This window comes from Microtus oregoni, unplaced genomic scaffold (assembly GCF_018167655.1).
Source record: "Microtus oregoni isolate MIOR12 unplaced genomic scaffold, Mior012 000040F_ref0000088, whole genome shotgun sequence".
Classification (NCBI taxonomy): domain Eukaryota; kingdom Metazoa; phylum Chordata; class Mammalia; order Rodentia; family Cricetidae; genus Microtus; species Microtus oregoni.
Window position 1 is genome coordinate 23142203 of NW_024543207.1, and position 16874 is coordinate 23159076.

Consider the following 16874-nt stretch of genomic DNA (forward strand, 5'->3'; position numbering starts at 1 on the left):
GGGACGTCTCCCCAAGTACCCCGCCTGTGATCTTTTCACGCGTCCATGTAGACGGTCATAGATGCCCATTTACAGAAGGATATCCAAACAGAAAGACATGAGAAAAGAAACACACACATGCACACACACACACACACACACACACACACAGAAAACTTACCAACCAGCTGAAGGCAGTGGGCCTGGGGGAATCTCGGAGAGCCCCTAAATGTTATGCTTAGATCATGGAGTCCCCCCAAAACCAACTAGGAGTCCTGTATGAAAGCCTTTATTCTTATACAAGTTTGCAAACTCTGTCTCTCCATGTGTCCAACATATTGGAGTGGTCGGAGCTTTTGTAGTAGCAAAGGTGGGGGTGAGGGATTTCTAAGGTTCAGGACCCCTGATTAACTGACATTTGTCTAGGGGTGTCCTGGTGGAAAGCGATGGGTGTGTGCTGGCAGGTGATCCTATCTACAATGGTTGGAATGTTAGAGATTTCCTTTGGATGCTCTGTTCCTGGGTGGTGCCTGGGTCATCTCAGACTCACCTCTGTTAAGCTCTTCAAGGCTGAGTCCTACAAGCACACAACTCCATCCATAAAATAGGGTAGTGGTGACTAGGGCTGTTTTCTTTGCTAGTGTTGTTTAGTCAGGGGGGCTGTTTGTTTAGAGACAGAGTCTAACCCTTCTTGGTCTGTTACTCACTGTGTTCAGAACGGCCTCAAACCTTCAGCAATCCTCTTGTCTTGGCATCCTGAATGCTGGAATAAGTGTTGGACACGAAGTGACCACACCCTGCCATGGAAAAAGAAAATTCCATGTAGCAATAAAAATTGGGGATTGACATTCCTTCAGTGAATATCTGGCTATGCCAGAAACACAAGCTAAATGTGTAAAAAAAAAGCAGGCCAAGTTAAGTTTTTCAAAGTCGATGTAGAGATACTTAAAACTCACTGCTGGGCCAACAAAATGGCTGAGCAAGTAAAGGTACTCATGTGAAGGTGATGACCTAGTTCAGTCCTTGGACTCATATGATAGAAGGAGAAAACTGACACCTACACGTCAGTGCCCGTTCTGACTTCCACGTGGGCACTATGGGATAGACACACAATCATCTGTGCCAAATAAATAAATTAATTTAAAAATAAAATGAAATGTACTGCTCAGAGGTTTGCCTTGCTTTTATTATGGAGGATTTTTTCTTCTTTAGGTGTTTTGTTCATTAATCTCTATTTTTTTTTAAGCTTGGAATTTTTTTTAACAGAACTTGCCTCAAGTTTATTTATAAAAACAGCATAAGGTCCTGAACATCTGCAAATACTGTATAGATATTCACACCAGTCCATCTGTCTTCACATTGGCAGACTGAGACCTTTTTTTATGGGGCCTTCACAGGGGCCTGGGCACCTTTGGGAGCCTGAGCTGCAGCTGAGGCCTCTGCCTTGGCTTGAACCTTGAGCTTTGTTTTTTGGAGCCTATGACCCCTGGCCATGTAGCTTCTAATCCGCTTCCCAAGCTTGGGGTGAGCGATGAATGCCAGACGGGTAAGTCTGCGTGCGGCTGGGGCCCATTTGTCGCCTTGGGCTTCACCACCTGGGGCCCTTTGTCACCTTGGGCTTCACCACCTGGGGCCCTTTGGCACTGAAAGACCCTACAGAACCCCCCTTCAAAACCCACAGCTAGCATGCTCCTGTGAGAACGTCCTGTTTGTTTGAAAGATTTTCAGGACTAGCAGCTAGCCGGCTCTCATGAGAACATCCGTTTGCTTAGGAAAACAGGATACCTGTAGTCGGCACATGAGTCAAACTTAGAATATTAGCAGTTCACAAAAGGAACAGTCGCCCCTATGAAAGACCCCAGCTTAGCTACTGTAATGTCATTTTGCAAGGCTTTAACAAAAAGCAAATGTAAGTGCAGGGTGAGGTCTGGGATAAACAGGATATCTGTGAAATAGGACATCTACAAAACAGGATATCTGTGAAATAGGATGTCTGCAAAAACAGGATATCTGTAAAATAAGAACAGGATATCTGTTGCCATACATCTGTGCTGGGAGAGGAAAAACCATTTATGCCCCTCGCCTCATTCCAACCGACCAATAACCACGCTTCTGCTTCTGTAAACTTGCGTTTGCTGCCCTCTTTCCTATAAAAAGACCTTCTCCTCTGAAAGACTTTGCTGCCCACAGGTACCTGTGTTTACCTAATAAACCTCTTGCTGATTGCATCCAGTGGTCTCGGAGTGTCTGCCTGGGTCCCGGGGTCTTCACGGGAGGGAAGGTCCTCTCTGAGGGTCTTTCAGGCACCTTGGGCTTCACCACCTGGGGCTTCACCAGGGCCTTGATGGCCTCCACATGTGCGCTCATGGCCTTTGCATTATTTGCCTGCATCTTCTTCAGGCCTTTCTTGTTGTGCTTCTTGGCAAAGCTCATGTTCCTCAGGAACTTGGGGTCGACCCCCTTGAGAGATTCGTATCTTTGTGACTGGGGTTTCTTGATGCCGTTTCTGTGCCATTTTCGGGACTGGTTGTGTGTGGTGTGGTTCTTGGACTTGGCCATGGCTGGAAGGTAACCGGCGGCTCCCGAAGCGCCTGCGACCGGAAGAGAAAGACTAAGCTCGGAATTTTTATCTAAATCCATTGTCGATGAAGAGCAGTAGCTGACCATCTGGGTGATTTCTGGAAAACCAGGCTTTCTAGACAGAACCTTCACTCATTTAAACCATTTATTAGACTCCTGTAGTGTATTTTGGTGTGGGAAAGGATTCACAGCCCCACACACCCCCAAGCTGTAGACTACACTCTGAGCACATTCCTCTATAAAATGACGTCATGCGTGTAGAATACTTTCCCCCAGGGATTCCTTCAAAGAATTAAACTGATTCTGATTCAAAAGCAATAATTTATATTTTCCCATTCTGGATTAAAGAAAATGCCACGTTCCATTAAGCTTAATGCATTTCTGAGACCCAGAAATGTTGACTGCAAAATTACATCACCACCACTTCCTCCATGGTGATGCTTACCGATTACAGAGCAGTGAATAGGAAGTCTCATCCAACCATTAGAGGATAAATTGTGCCTTTTGTACTTTCTGTTGTATGATTTTGGGGGGAGGGGGTCGAGACAGGGTTTCTCTGTAGCTTTTTGGTTCCTGTCCTGGAACTAGCTCTTGTAGACCAGGCTGGCCTCGAACTCACAGAAATCTGCCTGCCTCTTCCTCCTGAGTGCTGGGATTAAAGGTGTGCAGCACCACTGCCTGGCTCTGTTGTATAATTTTAAAGATCCTGTTTGACTAGCTTTTGTTAATATCTATTTTTTTTTTAGCTATAAACGGATTGGTCCATTAGCTCAGGCTTCTTATTAACTCTTATAACTTATATAGCCCATTATTAGCCATTATTCTTATCTATGTTAGCCATGTAGCTCAGTACCTTATTTGGTGGGGCAGTCACATCTTGCTTCTTCTGTGATCGGGTCAGGACTACACACACACACACACACACACACACACACACACACACACATATATATATATATTTAAGTCTCCAAAATACCTAGTAAGGCAAATCTGAGTCACAGGGCTCATTTGAAAAGAATACAACCCTAGAGAGAGTTTTTTTTCTCCTTGTACCCCACCTCCTGCCCCCAGAGGTGAATCTTGAACCCAAAGTCTTAAACATACTAGACAAATAAATACCACTGAGTGATCATCTACCCCCTTTTTTGAGACAGGGTTTCTCTGTGGCTTTGGAGCCTGTCCTGGAACTCACTCTGTAGACCATGCTGGCCTCGAACTCACAGAGATCCGCCTGCCTCTGCCTCCCCAGGACTGGCATTAAAGGCTTACACCACTGCCTGGCCCCTTTTCATTTCTTATTTTGATATAAGATTTCACTTTGCCGGGCGGTAGTGGCGCACGCCTTTAATCCCAGCACTTGGGAGGCAGAGGCAGGCGGATCTCTGGGAGTTCGAGACCAGCCTGGTCTACAAGAGCTAGTTCCAAGACAGGCACCAAAGCACAGAGAAACCCTGTCTCGAAAAACCAAAAAAAAAAAAAAAAAGATTTCACTTTAGTCAGCCAGACTGGTCTTGAACTTGTCATTCTCCTGTTTTAGCCTTCCCAGGTAGCCGGGATTACAGGTATGCACTCCTAGCTGTAGCCAGATTTAGGAAGGGAAAAGAGTAAAATTAATGTGGGGGAAGAGGCATGCTCGGAGAGAGGCAGTGCTCATCATGCACAGTTTCCTTTGCACACTGGAAAACATCTCAAATGATGTCATGGAAAAGTGTTAGGATTGTTCATTTGAAACTGGAATTGTGTGCTGGATTCATCCTCCAGATATGTCTAGTATGAAGCTTTAATGACCATAGAAACATTTACGAGAATGAATTACTTCTAGAAATGAAAGGTACATTGCATAAGATACAGGTTAGCGACCACACAGCCTGACACTAGTAACCAGGTAGTAGGAACGAAGGTGAGAAAAACAAAAGCTGCCAGTGTGTCTGCTGCCTGATGAGGGCCTAACAGCAGTTTCTGGAACTCCGAACGCTGAGTACCCAACATGGAACATCTGTATCAGGAGCCCACAGAAAACTAAAGGCCATGTCTTTGTTCTCAGGCAGAAGTAACAACTTCACTCTCTGTTCCCATATCCTTGATTAAAAAAAAAAAAAGACAACTTTTTTTTTTCATAGCACTTGGCCCCATCTGTGGGAATTTTTTGCTTCTAGTTTATCTGGCCATCTTGGCTCTGAGTGTGTAGGAGAGACATTGTTTACATTCTCTTCATTTACCTGGGGTCTGCCCACTCCTCAGGTACAGAAGATGACCAGTGACCAATAAACAATCTCCCTCTAGTCCTTCAGCTGGCACAGGAAGGGACGGAAATCACGCTGAATTAGAACAGAGTTCTTCCCTCAGGCAGGGGCCAGCCGGCAAACAGCTATTGTTTCTACATCCTTCCCCAATCCCTCCCTCCCTGGGGCACAGGAACTTTCCAGCTGTTTCGGCCTGTTGGTGCTCTTTGGTTCTCAGCCCCTGAGCAGCTGGTTCCCTGGCACCCGCCACTTCCTTACTCAGAAAGCAAGTCCAGCTGGCCTTTCACGGTTTGCCTCAGAATTTCAGAATCACTCAGGACCCCCTCAGGGAGCTGGAGGTCATGACTCACACGTGCCGATGATGAAAGAAAGGGAAGCAATCTCAAGAAAGACAGTTTTGTGACATGATGGAGCACTTCTTTAGGATTGGTGTGTACGCATGCCGTCCACATAGCCCCTTCTAGATGCCAACTAGCAAAGGGCTGCTTTCCCTGATTTAGGCATCTGCCACCAGCTCCCTGCCTCAGGCTCCTTCCTTCTTAGATTGTCATCTCTGATGTCTGGGGACAAGCCTGGCAACTTCACTCCCAGCTTCAGGGGTCAATCCTGTGATTCTTTTGGGGAGGTCTGCAGCATCAGATACTGGAGCAGAAGGGGAAGGGCTTTTTGGACAGTAACGGCTTAATGTGGCATTGAGGTTTTCTGTGCAAGGTCTCACTCAGTAAATCCCACCAGAGCCTGATGTGGTTGCCTCTTAAGTAGCTCTAGATGCTTTTTCAGAATTCTTTCTTCCTTCTTCCTGGTCATATTGATCCGTGGGTAGGAGCTCAGTTCTGCCTTTCAGCTTTGCCATCCCACAAAAGGGACAGGTGGCAGGGTCTGGGACATGGCTAAGTTGCGGAAAGTAGCTGAGTTAAAAATAGAAGCAAGAGAGAGCCAGAGACTGCTGAGGGTCTCGACGTGAATCTGGGACCTTCAAGGGAGTAGACCTAAGCCAACACCCTGGTGGGTCTTGGCGAGAGTCTATGACTTCTCAGGAACTAGGCTGGAGCCAGGACCTCTGTCAGCCTGGGCGTGAGTGAACTGGGGTCCTCCAAGGGAGTAGGCAGGAATCAGAAATCTCAGCGGGGCAGGGCATGAGAGGGAGTAGGCCTAAGCCAGGTCCTCTGTGGGTTCAGGCCTTGGTCTAGGACATCAAAGGGAATAGGCAGGAACCTGGAACACCTGCGGGTCCGAGCACAAGCCTGGGCCTTCTGAGGAAGTAAGCAGGTCCTCTGTGGTTCAGGCATACCCGAGCCTGGGACCTCTGAGGAAGTAAGCAGGTCCTCTGCGGGTTCAGGCACACCGAGCCTGGGACCTCCTAGGCAGTAGGAACCAGAAACCTTTCCAGGTCCAACTCCAACCCAGGGACTTCTGCAGGAGGGAATCCAGACCAGGATTTACAGATACAGGATAAAGCCAGTGTCTAGGCCAAAAGTTTCCCTGAGGCAAGGAACTCCACCTTGGGCAACAAATTCCACAAGAGAGGAACTGAACTTAGACTCCTAGGACAGAGAGAACTGGAGGAAACTGGATCAGAAGCCAGGTGCAAATCCAGCCCTGGGAGCCAACCCAGACCTGGGACACTGGCAGATCAGGACTGAGCCAGCAATCAGATCCAGAGTCAGCATCTCCACAAGAACAGATCGAACTTCAAGCCTTCTGCAGGAGGGGATCCAGACCAAGATTTACAGAAACAGATCAAATACAGCAGCCTAGGCCAAAGGAGGCCTGTGATAGCAAACTCCAAGGGAGCAGAGCAAAGCACAGGAGCACTGAGCTACGCCAGGAACAGGAATAACCAACAGGTAACTAGAACTGCGGCACTGACTGGACCACGAGGAACAACCATCTGAGCTCTGGATTCACTGGCACCTAGAAGATTACTTTTTTTAAAATTTTTTATTTTTATTTATTTTTATTTTTTTTTGGTTTTTCGAGACAGGGTTTCTCTGTGGCTTTGGAGCCTGTCCTGGAACTAGCTCTTGTAGACCAGGCTGGTCTCGAACTCACAGAGATCCGCCTGCCTCTGCTTCCTAAGTGCTGGGATTAAAGGCGTGCACCACCACCACCCGACTGTCTAGAAGATTACTCAACAGAATCTCAGACAGCCCCAACCATACCTCTTAGAGGAAAAGATGAGTAGAAAAGGTAAGATCACACACTACACCACAAAGAGCAACACAATACCAGTAAAACCCTACAAAAGCAAGACCTGAACAACCAAATATGGATGAACAAGAATAAAACGATCTAAAAAATAACCTCAAAAGAATGTTTGAAATTCTTAAAGATGATCTGAGAAATTACCTTAAAGAAATGGAGGAAAAGACAAACAAAAAATGAAAGATATCAGCAAATCACTTAAAGAAACAAAGAAAAATAAATAAGCATATAAAAGAAACCATTCAGTGTCTGAAAACTGAGATAGAAACAATAAAGAAAACACAAACCGAGGGAATTATAGAAACAGAAATCATGAGAAAAAGATCAGGAACCACAAACACAAGCATGAACAGCCGAATACAAGAAATGGAAGAGAGAATCTCACTCAAGCACTGAAGATACAATAGAGGAAATAGACTCATCAGTTAAAGAAAACATTAAATCTAACAAAAGCTTAACCCAAAATATCCATGAAATATGGGACAACATAAAAAGGCCAAGTCTTAGATTAATTGGTATAAAAGAAGGAGAAGTTCAACTCCACGGCACAGAAAATTTATTTAACAAAATTATAAAGAAAACTTTCCCTACCTAAAGAAAGATATGCCTATGAAGATACAAGAAGTTTACAGAACACCAAATAGACTGGATCAAAAAAAGTCCTCTTGCCACATAATAATCAAAACAGTAAACATACAGAGTAAAGAAGAAATATTAAGAGCTGCAAAGGAAAAAGGCCAAGTAACATATAAAGGTAGACCTATGAGAATTACACCTGACTTCTCATTGGAGACAATGAAAGCCAGAAGGTCATGGTCAAGCATTATGCAGACATTAAGAGACCATGGATGCCAGCCCAGACTACTATACCTAGCAAAACTGTCGATCACTATAGAAGGACAAAATAAGATATTCCATGACAAATCTAGATTTCACCAATACCTAGCCACAAACCCAGAAAATACTAGAAGGAAAACTCCAACCCAAGGAAGATGGCTACACCAACAAAAACACAGACAATTGATGATCTCATTACAGCAAATCCCAAAGAAGAAAAAAATGCACAAAAAACATCACAATGAAAACTAAATTAATAGGAGATAGCAACCACTTGTCATTAATATCACTTAATGTAAATGGACTCAACTCACCTATAAAAAGGCACAGGCTAACAGATTGGATACGAAAACAGAATCCATCCCTCTTTTGCATACAAGAAACACATCTCAACCTCAAAGACAGACATCATCTCAGAGGAAAAGGTTGGGGAAAAATATACCAATCAAATGGACCTAAGAAACAAGCTGGTGTAGCTATCCTAATATCTAACAAAAATAGACTTCAAACTCAAATCAGTCAAAAGAGACAAAGAAGGACATTTCATATTAGTCACAGGAAAAATCCATCAAGAGGAAATTTCAGTACTGAACATCTATGCCCCAAATACAAGGGCACCCTCATATGTCAAAGAAACACTACTAAAACTTAAATCATATATTAAACCCCACAAACTAATAGTGGGAGACTTCAACATTCCCCTCTCACCATTGGAGAGGTCAATCAGACAAAAAATGAACAGATAAGAGAACAGATGTTATGACTCAAAAGAACTTAACAGACATCTGTAGAATATTCCATCCAAACAGAAAAGAATATACCTTCTTCTCAGCACCCCATGGAACCTTCTTAAAAATTGACCACATACTCAGTAACATGCAAACCTCAAGAAATACAAAAAAAAAATTGGAATAACCCAATGTACCTTATCAGATCACCATGCTTTAAAAGTAGAAGTCAATAGCAATACTAATTCCAGAAAATCCACAAACACATGAAAATTAAACAATGCTCACCTGAATCATCAATGGGTCAAAGAAGAAATAAAGGGGGAAATTAAAAACTTTCTAAAATTCAATGAGAATAACCACATAACATACCCAAATTTATGGGGCACAATGAAAGCAGTGTTAAGAGGCAAGTTCATAGCACTAAATGCCTACATAAAGAAGCTGGAAAAATCTCACACTAGTGAATTAACTGAACATTTGAAAACTTTAGACCCAAAAGAAGCAAACTCACCTAAGAGAACGAGAAGGCAAGAAATAATCAAATTGAGAGCTGAAATCAACAAAATAGAAACAAAGAAAACAATACAAAGAATCAATGAGACAAAGAGTTGGTTCTTTCAGAAAATCAACAAAATAGACAAACCTTTATCCAAACTAACCAAAAGGCAGAGAGAGAATATCCAAATTAACAAAATCAGAAATGAAAAGAGGGACAAAACAACAGACATGGCGGAAATACAGAGGATCATCAGATCATATTTTGAAAACCTGTACTCCACAAAATTGGAAAACTTAAAGGAAATGGACAACTTTCTGGATAAATATCACTTACCAAAATTAAATCAAGACCAGATAAGCGAATTAAACAGACCTATAACTGATGAAGAAATAGAAACAGTCATCAAAAGTCTCCCACCCACAAAAAGCCCAGGACCAGATAGTTTCTGCTCAGAATTCTACAAGACTTTCAAAGAAAAACTAATACCAATACCCCTCAGATTATTCCACACTATAGAAATAGAGGGAATATTGCCAAACTCTTTTTATGAGGCTACAATTATCCTCATACACAAACCACAGAAAGACAATGCTAAGAAAGAGAATTACAGACCAAACTCACTCATGAACATTGATGCAAAAATACTAAATAAAATACTAGCAAATTGAATCAAAAAACACATCAGAACCATCATCCACCATGACCAAGTGAGCTTCATCCCACAGATGCAGGGATGATTCAACATACGAAAATCTGTCAGCGTAATCCACCATATAAATAAGCTGAAAAATAAAAACCACATGATCATGTCATTAGATGCCGAAAAAACATTTGACAAAATACAACATTCCTTCATGATAAAGGTTTTGAAGAGAGCAGGGATACAAGAAAAATACCTAAACATGATTAAGGCAATATACAGCAAGCCAACAGCCAACATCAAACTAAATGGAGAGAAACTCCCAGTGATTCCACTGAAATTAGGAACAAGAAAAGGTTGTCCACTCATTCCATATCTATTCAATATAGTTTTTGAGGTTCTAGCTAGAACAACAAGACACCAAAAGGAGATCAAGGGGATACAAATTGAAGAAGTCAAACTCTCACTCTTTGCTGATGATATGATAGTTTACATAAGTGATTCAAAAATTTTACCAAGGAACTTCTAAAACTCATAAACACTTTCAGCAATGTAGCAGGATACAAGATTAACTAAAAAAAATCAATAGCCCTCCTGTACACAGATTATAAAAGGGCTGGGGAAAAATCAGAGAATCAACACCCTTCATAGTAGCCACAAATAAAATAAAATATCTCATAATAACTCTAAACAAACAAGTAGAAGACCTGTATGACAAGAACTTTAAATCTTTGAAGGAAGAAATTGAAGAAGACACCAGAAAGTGGAAAGATCTCCCATGCTCTTGGGTAGGCAGAATTAACATAGTAAAAATGGCAATCTTACCAAAAGCAATCAATAGATTCAATGCAATGCCCATCAAAATTTCAGAAAAATTCTTCAAAGACCTCAAAAGAACAGTACTCAACTTCATTTGGAAAAGCAAAAAACCCAGGATAGCCAAAACAATCCTGTACAATAAAAGAACTTCTGGAGGCAACACAATCCCTGATTTCAAACTCTACTACAGAGTTACAGTACTAAAAACAGCCTGGTGTTGGCTTAAGAACAGACAGGAGGACCAATGGAACCGAATAGAAGGCTCGGATATCAATCCACACACCTTCGAACACCTGATCTTTGATAAAGAAGCAAAAAATATCAAGTGGAAAAAAGAAAGCATATTTAACAAGTGGTGCTGGCATAACTGGATATCAACATGTAGAAGAATGAAAATAGACCCATATCTATCACCATGCACAAAACTCAAGTCCACATGGATTAAAGACCTCAATATAAATCTGATCACAATGAACCTGATGGAAGAGAAAGTGGGAAGTCGTCTTCAATGCATGGGCACAGAGACCACTTCCTAAACATAACTTCAGTAGCACAGACAATAAGAGCAACAATAAATAAATGGAACCTCCTGAAACTGAGAAGCTCTGTAAAGCAAAGGACACAGTCAATTAGACAAAAAGGCAGCCTACTGAATGGGAAAAGATCTTCACCAACCCCATATCAGACAAAGGACTGATCTCCAAAATGTATAAAGAACTTAAGAAATCAGACATTAAAATTCTAAATAACTCAATTAAAAAATGGTATACTGAACTAAACAGAGAATTCACAAAAGAAGAATTCCAAATGGCCCAAAGATACTTAAGGACATGTTCAACTTCCTTAGCTATCAGGGAAATTCAAATCAAAACAACTCTGAGATACCATCTTATACCTGTCAGAATGGTTAATATCCAATGATAGCTTATGCTGGAGAGGATATCCATTGCTGGTGGGAATGCAAACTTGTGCAACCACTTTGGAAATTAGTATGGCAATTTCTCAGAAAATTGAGAATCAACCTACTTCAGGATCCAGCAATACCACTCTTGGGAATATACCCAAAAGATGCTCAATCATACTACAAATGCATTTGTTCAACTATGTTCATAGCAGTGTTATTTGTAATAGCCAGAATCTGGAAATAACCTAGGTGCCCCTCAACTGAAGTATGGATAAAGAAAGTGTGGCACATTTACACATTAGAATACTGCTCAGTGGTTAAAAAACAAACAAACAAATATTGACATCTTGAATTTTGCATGCAAATGGGTGGAATTAGAAAACACTACCTTGAGTGAGATAACCCAGACCCGAAAAAATGAATATGGTATGTACTCACTCATAAGTAGATACTAGCTATAAACAAAGGACATTGAGCCTATTGTTCATCATCCTAGAGAAGCTAAGCAATAAGGTGAACCCAAAGAAAAACATAAATAGTCCCACCTGGAAACTGGAAACAGACAAGATCACCTGACAAAATTGGGAGCATGGGGGCAGAGGGTAGAAAGAAGGGGAGAAGGGGAGGGTTGAGAAGAACTTGAGGGAACAGGATAGTCGAGATGGAGGAAGGACAGATATGAGAGCAAGGAAAGAGATATCTTGATTGAGGGAGCCATTATTAGGGGTTAGCAAGAATCCTGGCTCTAGAAAAATTCCCAGGAATCCACAAGGATGACTCCAGTTAAGATCCTAAGCAATAGAGGAGAGGGTGCCTGAACTGGCCTTGTCCTGTAGTCAGACTGATGATTATCTTAAATATCACCATAGAACCTTCGTCCAACAACAGATGGGAACAGAGGCAGAGAAACACATCGGAGCATTGGACTGAGCTCCCAAGGTCCAGTTGAAGAGTGGAAGGACTGAGAATATGAGCAAGGAATTCAAGACCATGAGGGGGTTACCCACTGAAACTAAGCTAATGGGAGCTCACCAGCTCCACCTGGACTGGGAGTGAACGAGCATGGGATCAAACTAGTCCCTCTGGATGTGGTTGACAGTTGGGGCAGACTGAGGGGCCACTGACAGTGGCACTTGGATGTGTCTCTACTGCATGTACTGGCTTTTTGGGACCCTATTCTCTTTGGATGTAAACCTTGCTCAACCTAGATGTAGTAGGGAGGGCCTTGGACTTTCCACAGGGCAGGGTGCCTTGCCCTTTCTTAGGATTAGAGGGGGCAGGGGTGGGAGAGTGTCTGGAGGAAGTGGGAGGAGGGGACGGAATGGGAATTTGGACTGGTATTTTTTTTTAAGTAATAAAATAATAATAAAAAAGAAAATAAGACACAGCATTTGACAATATTCCTAATATTTTTGCTAAATTAGTTGTAAGTTTGAAAAATCATTGAGTTAGCTATCTTAGTCTTCAGAAATCCCTAAGCTTTTGGCCCCACCATTTAAAAATTTAAATTTTTAAAAAGTTTTATTATTTTATGTGTAGAGGTGTTTTGCCTGCATGTCTGTCTGGGTATTACATATATGCAATGCCTGAAGCAGCCAGAAGAGGGTGTTGCATCTCCCAGAACTGGAGCTCCAGACAGTTGTGAGCTGTTGGGAATCCAATCTGGGTCCTCCCGAAGACAGCCGATGGTTTTATTTTCTCTATTTGTAATTATGTTTATGTGTCTCTGTGGATATATGCAAGTGAGGGCAGGTCTTTGGGGAGCAGAAGAGGTGTCAGGGCCTCTGGAGCTGGTGTTTCTAGTGGTTATAGACCTCTTGATGGGAAATGAACTCTGGTCCTCTTCAAAAGCAGCAGCAATCGCAAAGGCTGAGCCATCTCTGTAGCCCCCTGCACTACCATCTTATCCAAGGTAACTTTTTAATGTTAATTTAAATTTAGGGTTTTATTCATGGTTTTGAAATTACCAACTCAACCCTAATGGGCTTTTTTTTTTTCTGAAAAACTCTGTGGCTTTTCCTTCACAGGAAGAACATCAGCCTACTAGGAAAACCCTAAGAAATATTTTCAATAAATTGCTTTATTTTGAATCAGTAAAAGAACTTTAACAAAAATCCCCCTAAAGGTGCTTGCGTGTGTGTATTGACTAGGGACTCAAAGAGTTATCTATGCTAGGCAAGCGCCCTACCTCTGAGACACTTTCCCAGCCCCACAGTTCTAAAGGAATTAAGTAAGCAAACAAAAACGACAAACGCATCCTGAGATAGAATTTAGATATTCGAGCACCCTCCAAGGTTTGGGTATGAGCTCTGCTTTATATTTTAGTTTCAGGGCTTAATTTGTAGCTAACTTCGTGTTATATTGGCAGGTTTTTTTTTGTTTTTTGGTTTCTTTTTTTTTTTTTTTTTTTTTTTGGTTTTTCGAGACAGGGTTTCTCTGTGGTTTTGGAGCCTGTCCTGGAACTAGCTCTATAGACCAGGCTGGTCCCGAACTCACAGAGATCCGCCTGCCTCTGCCTCCCGAGTGCGCTACCACCGCCCGGCTTATATTGGCAGTTTTTATGCGCATAAATAACTCTTAAGTATAGGCAAACTCTCCCTTTGTCCTTGGATTCTCGTTATAAATATTTAAATTCGTGAAAAGTCATTTGCTTAGTTCCACAGGGGGTGGAGAAGCCATGAGTAATATAGGGAGTGATGTAAAAGGAAAAACCCTTCATAAAGGGGATTTTACACGCACAGAACCTCACAGAAAGCAACTGAGATTACTGAGAAAAAGCTGGGAGCCATGCTGAAGACACCTGCTGATCTAACCCTTGTTCTCCACCTTCTCTGGGGGGACACGCTAGACCCCGCCCTCACCAAGACGCTGTTGGACCTCGGGACACTTCCAGTCCTCAGTGGCACCGCCTCCCGCCCCACGTGCCCGTCAGAGCAGGCTCTGAGTCTCAAGACTTAGTGTCCTCGTTTTGCCCTACCTACTGGCGCAGAGCGAGAGTTTCCAGCAGGAACTCTTACAGCCGCCCACAGCCTCCGGGTTTACTTTCATATTTAGCTAGGTTCTACCCACAATGCATTTGTAAAAAAATGAAATGCAAAACAGCTCGGTGATTAACCTAATTCTCAAAGTCATTACTTGTGAGAGTGTAATTTTGTTTCATTTTCATCGCATTTGGTGTGGTGATTTTTTGTATTTTATTTTTAATGGTTATGGCATAAAGCCCTGAAAAATCTCCTTACTTAGAAAAGATCCTAGAATGGAACTATAAATACTCAGAGACTTGCCTTAACTTCTAGTTAGTCCGAAGGCTGTTAAGTTGTTTAACATTGTCTTCCCCAACACCCCTACTTGACTAGCTTGTGGTTTGTGGACAGCAATTGGGAATGGCAACCCTCAAGGACAATACTAAACATTGCTGAGAGCATCCACCCCAGGAAGGACTTTACCTTCCAGCAGCTCTAGACTGGCACCACCCCCAGTGCTCACATGGCTGACTTTATCCTCTGTGTTCCATTTGGCACAGCAAGTGGCAGTGTCTCCACCGCCTATGATAGTGATGCAACCCCTAGAAGTGGCTTTTACCACCTCATCCATGAGGGACTTGGTTCCCCTGGCAAAAGCTTCCCATTCAAAGACCCCAACAGGTCCATTCCAAACAATCTGCTTGGCTCGAGCCACAGCCTCAGCATATTTCTTGCTGCTCTCAGGACCACAGTCCAGGCCCAGCCAGCCAGCAGGTATACCAGAGGCCACAGTAGCTTGGCCAGTCTTGGCATTCTCATCAAATTTGTCAGCAGTGACAAAGTCAACGGGCAAGGTAATCTTCACACCATTTTTCTCAGCTTTAGCCATGAGATCTTTGACAATCTTGGCTCCTTCTTCATCATACAGAGAAGTTCCGATCTCCATGTTGTTGAGCACCTTAAGGAAGGTAAAAGCCATTCCACCACCAATGATCATCTCATTGACTTTGTCCAACATATTATTGATCAACTGGATCTTGTCTGCAACTTTAGCTCCTCCCAATATTGCCAGGAAGGGTCGTTCAGGACTCTCCAAAGCTTTGGCAAAGTAATTCAGCTCCTTCTTCATCAAAAATCCACCAGCCTTCTGTGGCAGATTCACACCCACCATGGAGCTGTGGGCTCGGTGTGCAGTACCAAAAGCATCATTGACATAGACATCCCCAAGTTTGGACAGTGAGGCTCGGAAAGCATCAATTTTGGCTGGTTCAGCTTTAATCTTGTTCCCAGAAGCATCCTTTCCCTTCCCTTCTTCCTCCACATGAAAGCGGAGGTTCTCCAGCAGGATGACAGTGCCAGCTGCTGGGTTGGCACAGGCATTCTCGACTTCTGGGCCCACACAATCCTTTAAGAAGAGAACATCCTTGCCCAGCAGAGACTTGAGTTCTGCCGCAACTGGCTCTAGGGAGTACTTGTCAGGCATGGGAACACCATCAGGTCGGCCCAAGTGGCTCATAAGGACAACTGACTTGGCTCCATTGTCCAAGCAGAATTTGATGCTTGGGACAGCAGCCTTGATCCTTTGGTTATTTATTATCTGGTTGTTCTTCATAGGAACATTGAAGTCCACCCTCATCACGACCCGCTTTCCCTTCACGTCCAGTTTGTCCAAAGTCAGCTTGTTAGAAAGCAACATTTTGGCAACGCGGTAAGATCAAGAGGCTCGGTCCTGAGGAAGAGCACATTGACAGATTTTAAACCAACCCTGCATCTCTGGGATGAAGCCTACATGGTGGATGATTTTTTTTCGATGTATTCTTGGATTCGGTTTGCCAGTATTTTATTGAGTATTTTTGCATCAATGTTCATGAGGGAAATTGATCTGTAATTCTCTTACTTTGTTGTATCTTTATTTTGTTTGGGTATCAGGGTAACTGTGGCCTCATAAAAAGAATTTGGCAATATTCCTTCTGTTTCTATTGTGCATAACAGTTTGAGGAGTATTGGTATTAGTTCTTTGAAATTCTGATAGAATTCTGTGCTGAAACTATCTGGTTATGGGATTTTTTTTTTGGATTGGGAGACTTTTAATAACTCTTTCTATTTTCTTCAGGGTAATAAGTCTGTTTAGATTCTTTATCTGTTCTTGATTTAATTTTGGTATGTGGTACCTATCAAGAGAGTTGTCCATTTCTTTGAGATTTTCCGATTTTTAAGTATGACCTAATGATTCTCTGTATATCCTCAGAGTCTGTTGTTTTGTCTCCCTTTTCATTTCTGATTTTGTTAATTTGGATATTCTCTCTCTGCCTTTTGGTTAGTTTGCCTATTTTGTTGATTTTCTCAAAGAATCAACTCTTTGTTTCATTGATTCTTTGTATTGTTCTATTTGTTTCAATTTTATTGATTTCAGCCCTAAGTTTGATTATTTCCTGGTGTCTGCTCCTCCTGGGTGAGTCTGCTTCTTTTTGTTC

At 42.5% G+C, this 16874-nt stretch overlaps 1 protein-coding gene across 1 annotated transcript; it reads right to left on the reverse strand.

Moving 5' to 3' along the window:
• Nucleotides 1–14842: 14842 nt before the first annotated feature.
• On the reverse strand, nucleotides 14843–16096 carry LOC121433685 (phosphoglycerate kinase 1-like). Its single transcript, XM_041632194.1, has one exon. The coding sequence runs from the start codon at nucleotides 16094–16096 to the stop codon at nucleotides 14843–14845; it is 1254 nt and encodes a 417-aa protein (XP_041488128.1).
• Between the last annotated feature and the right edge of the window lie 778 nt (nucleotides 16097–16874).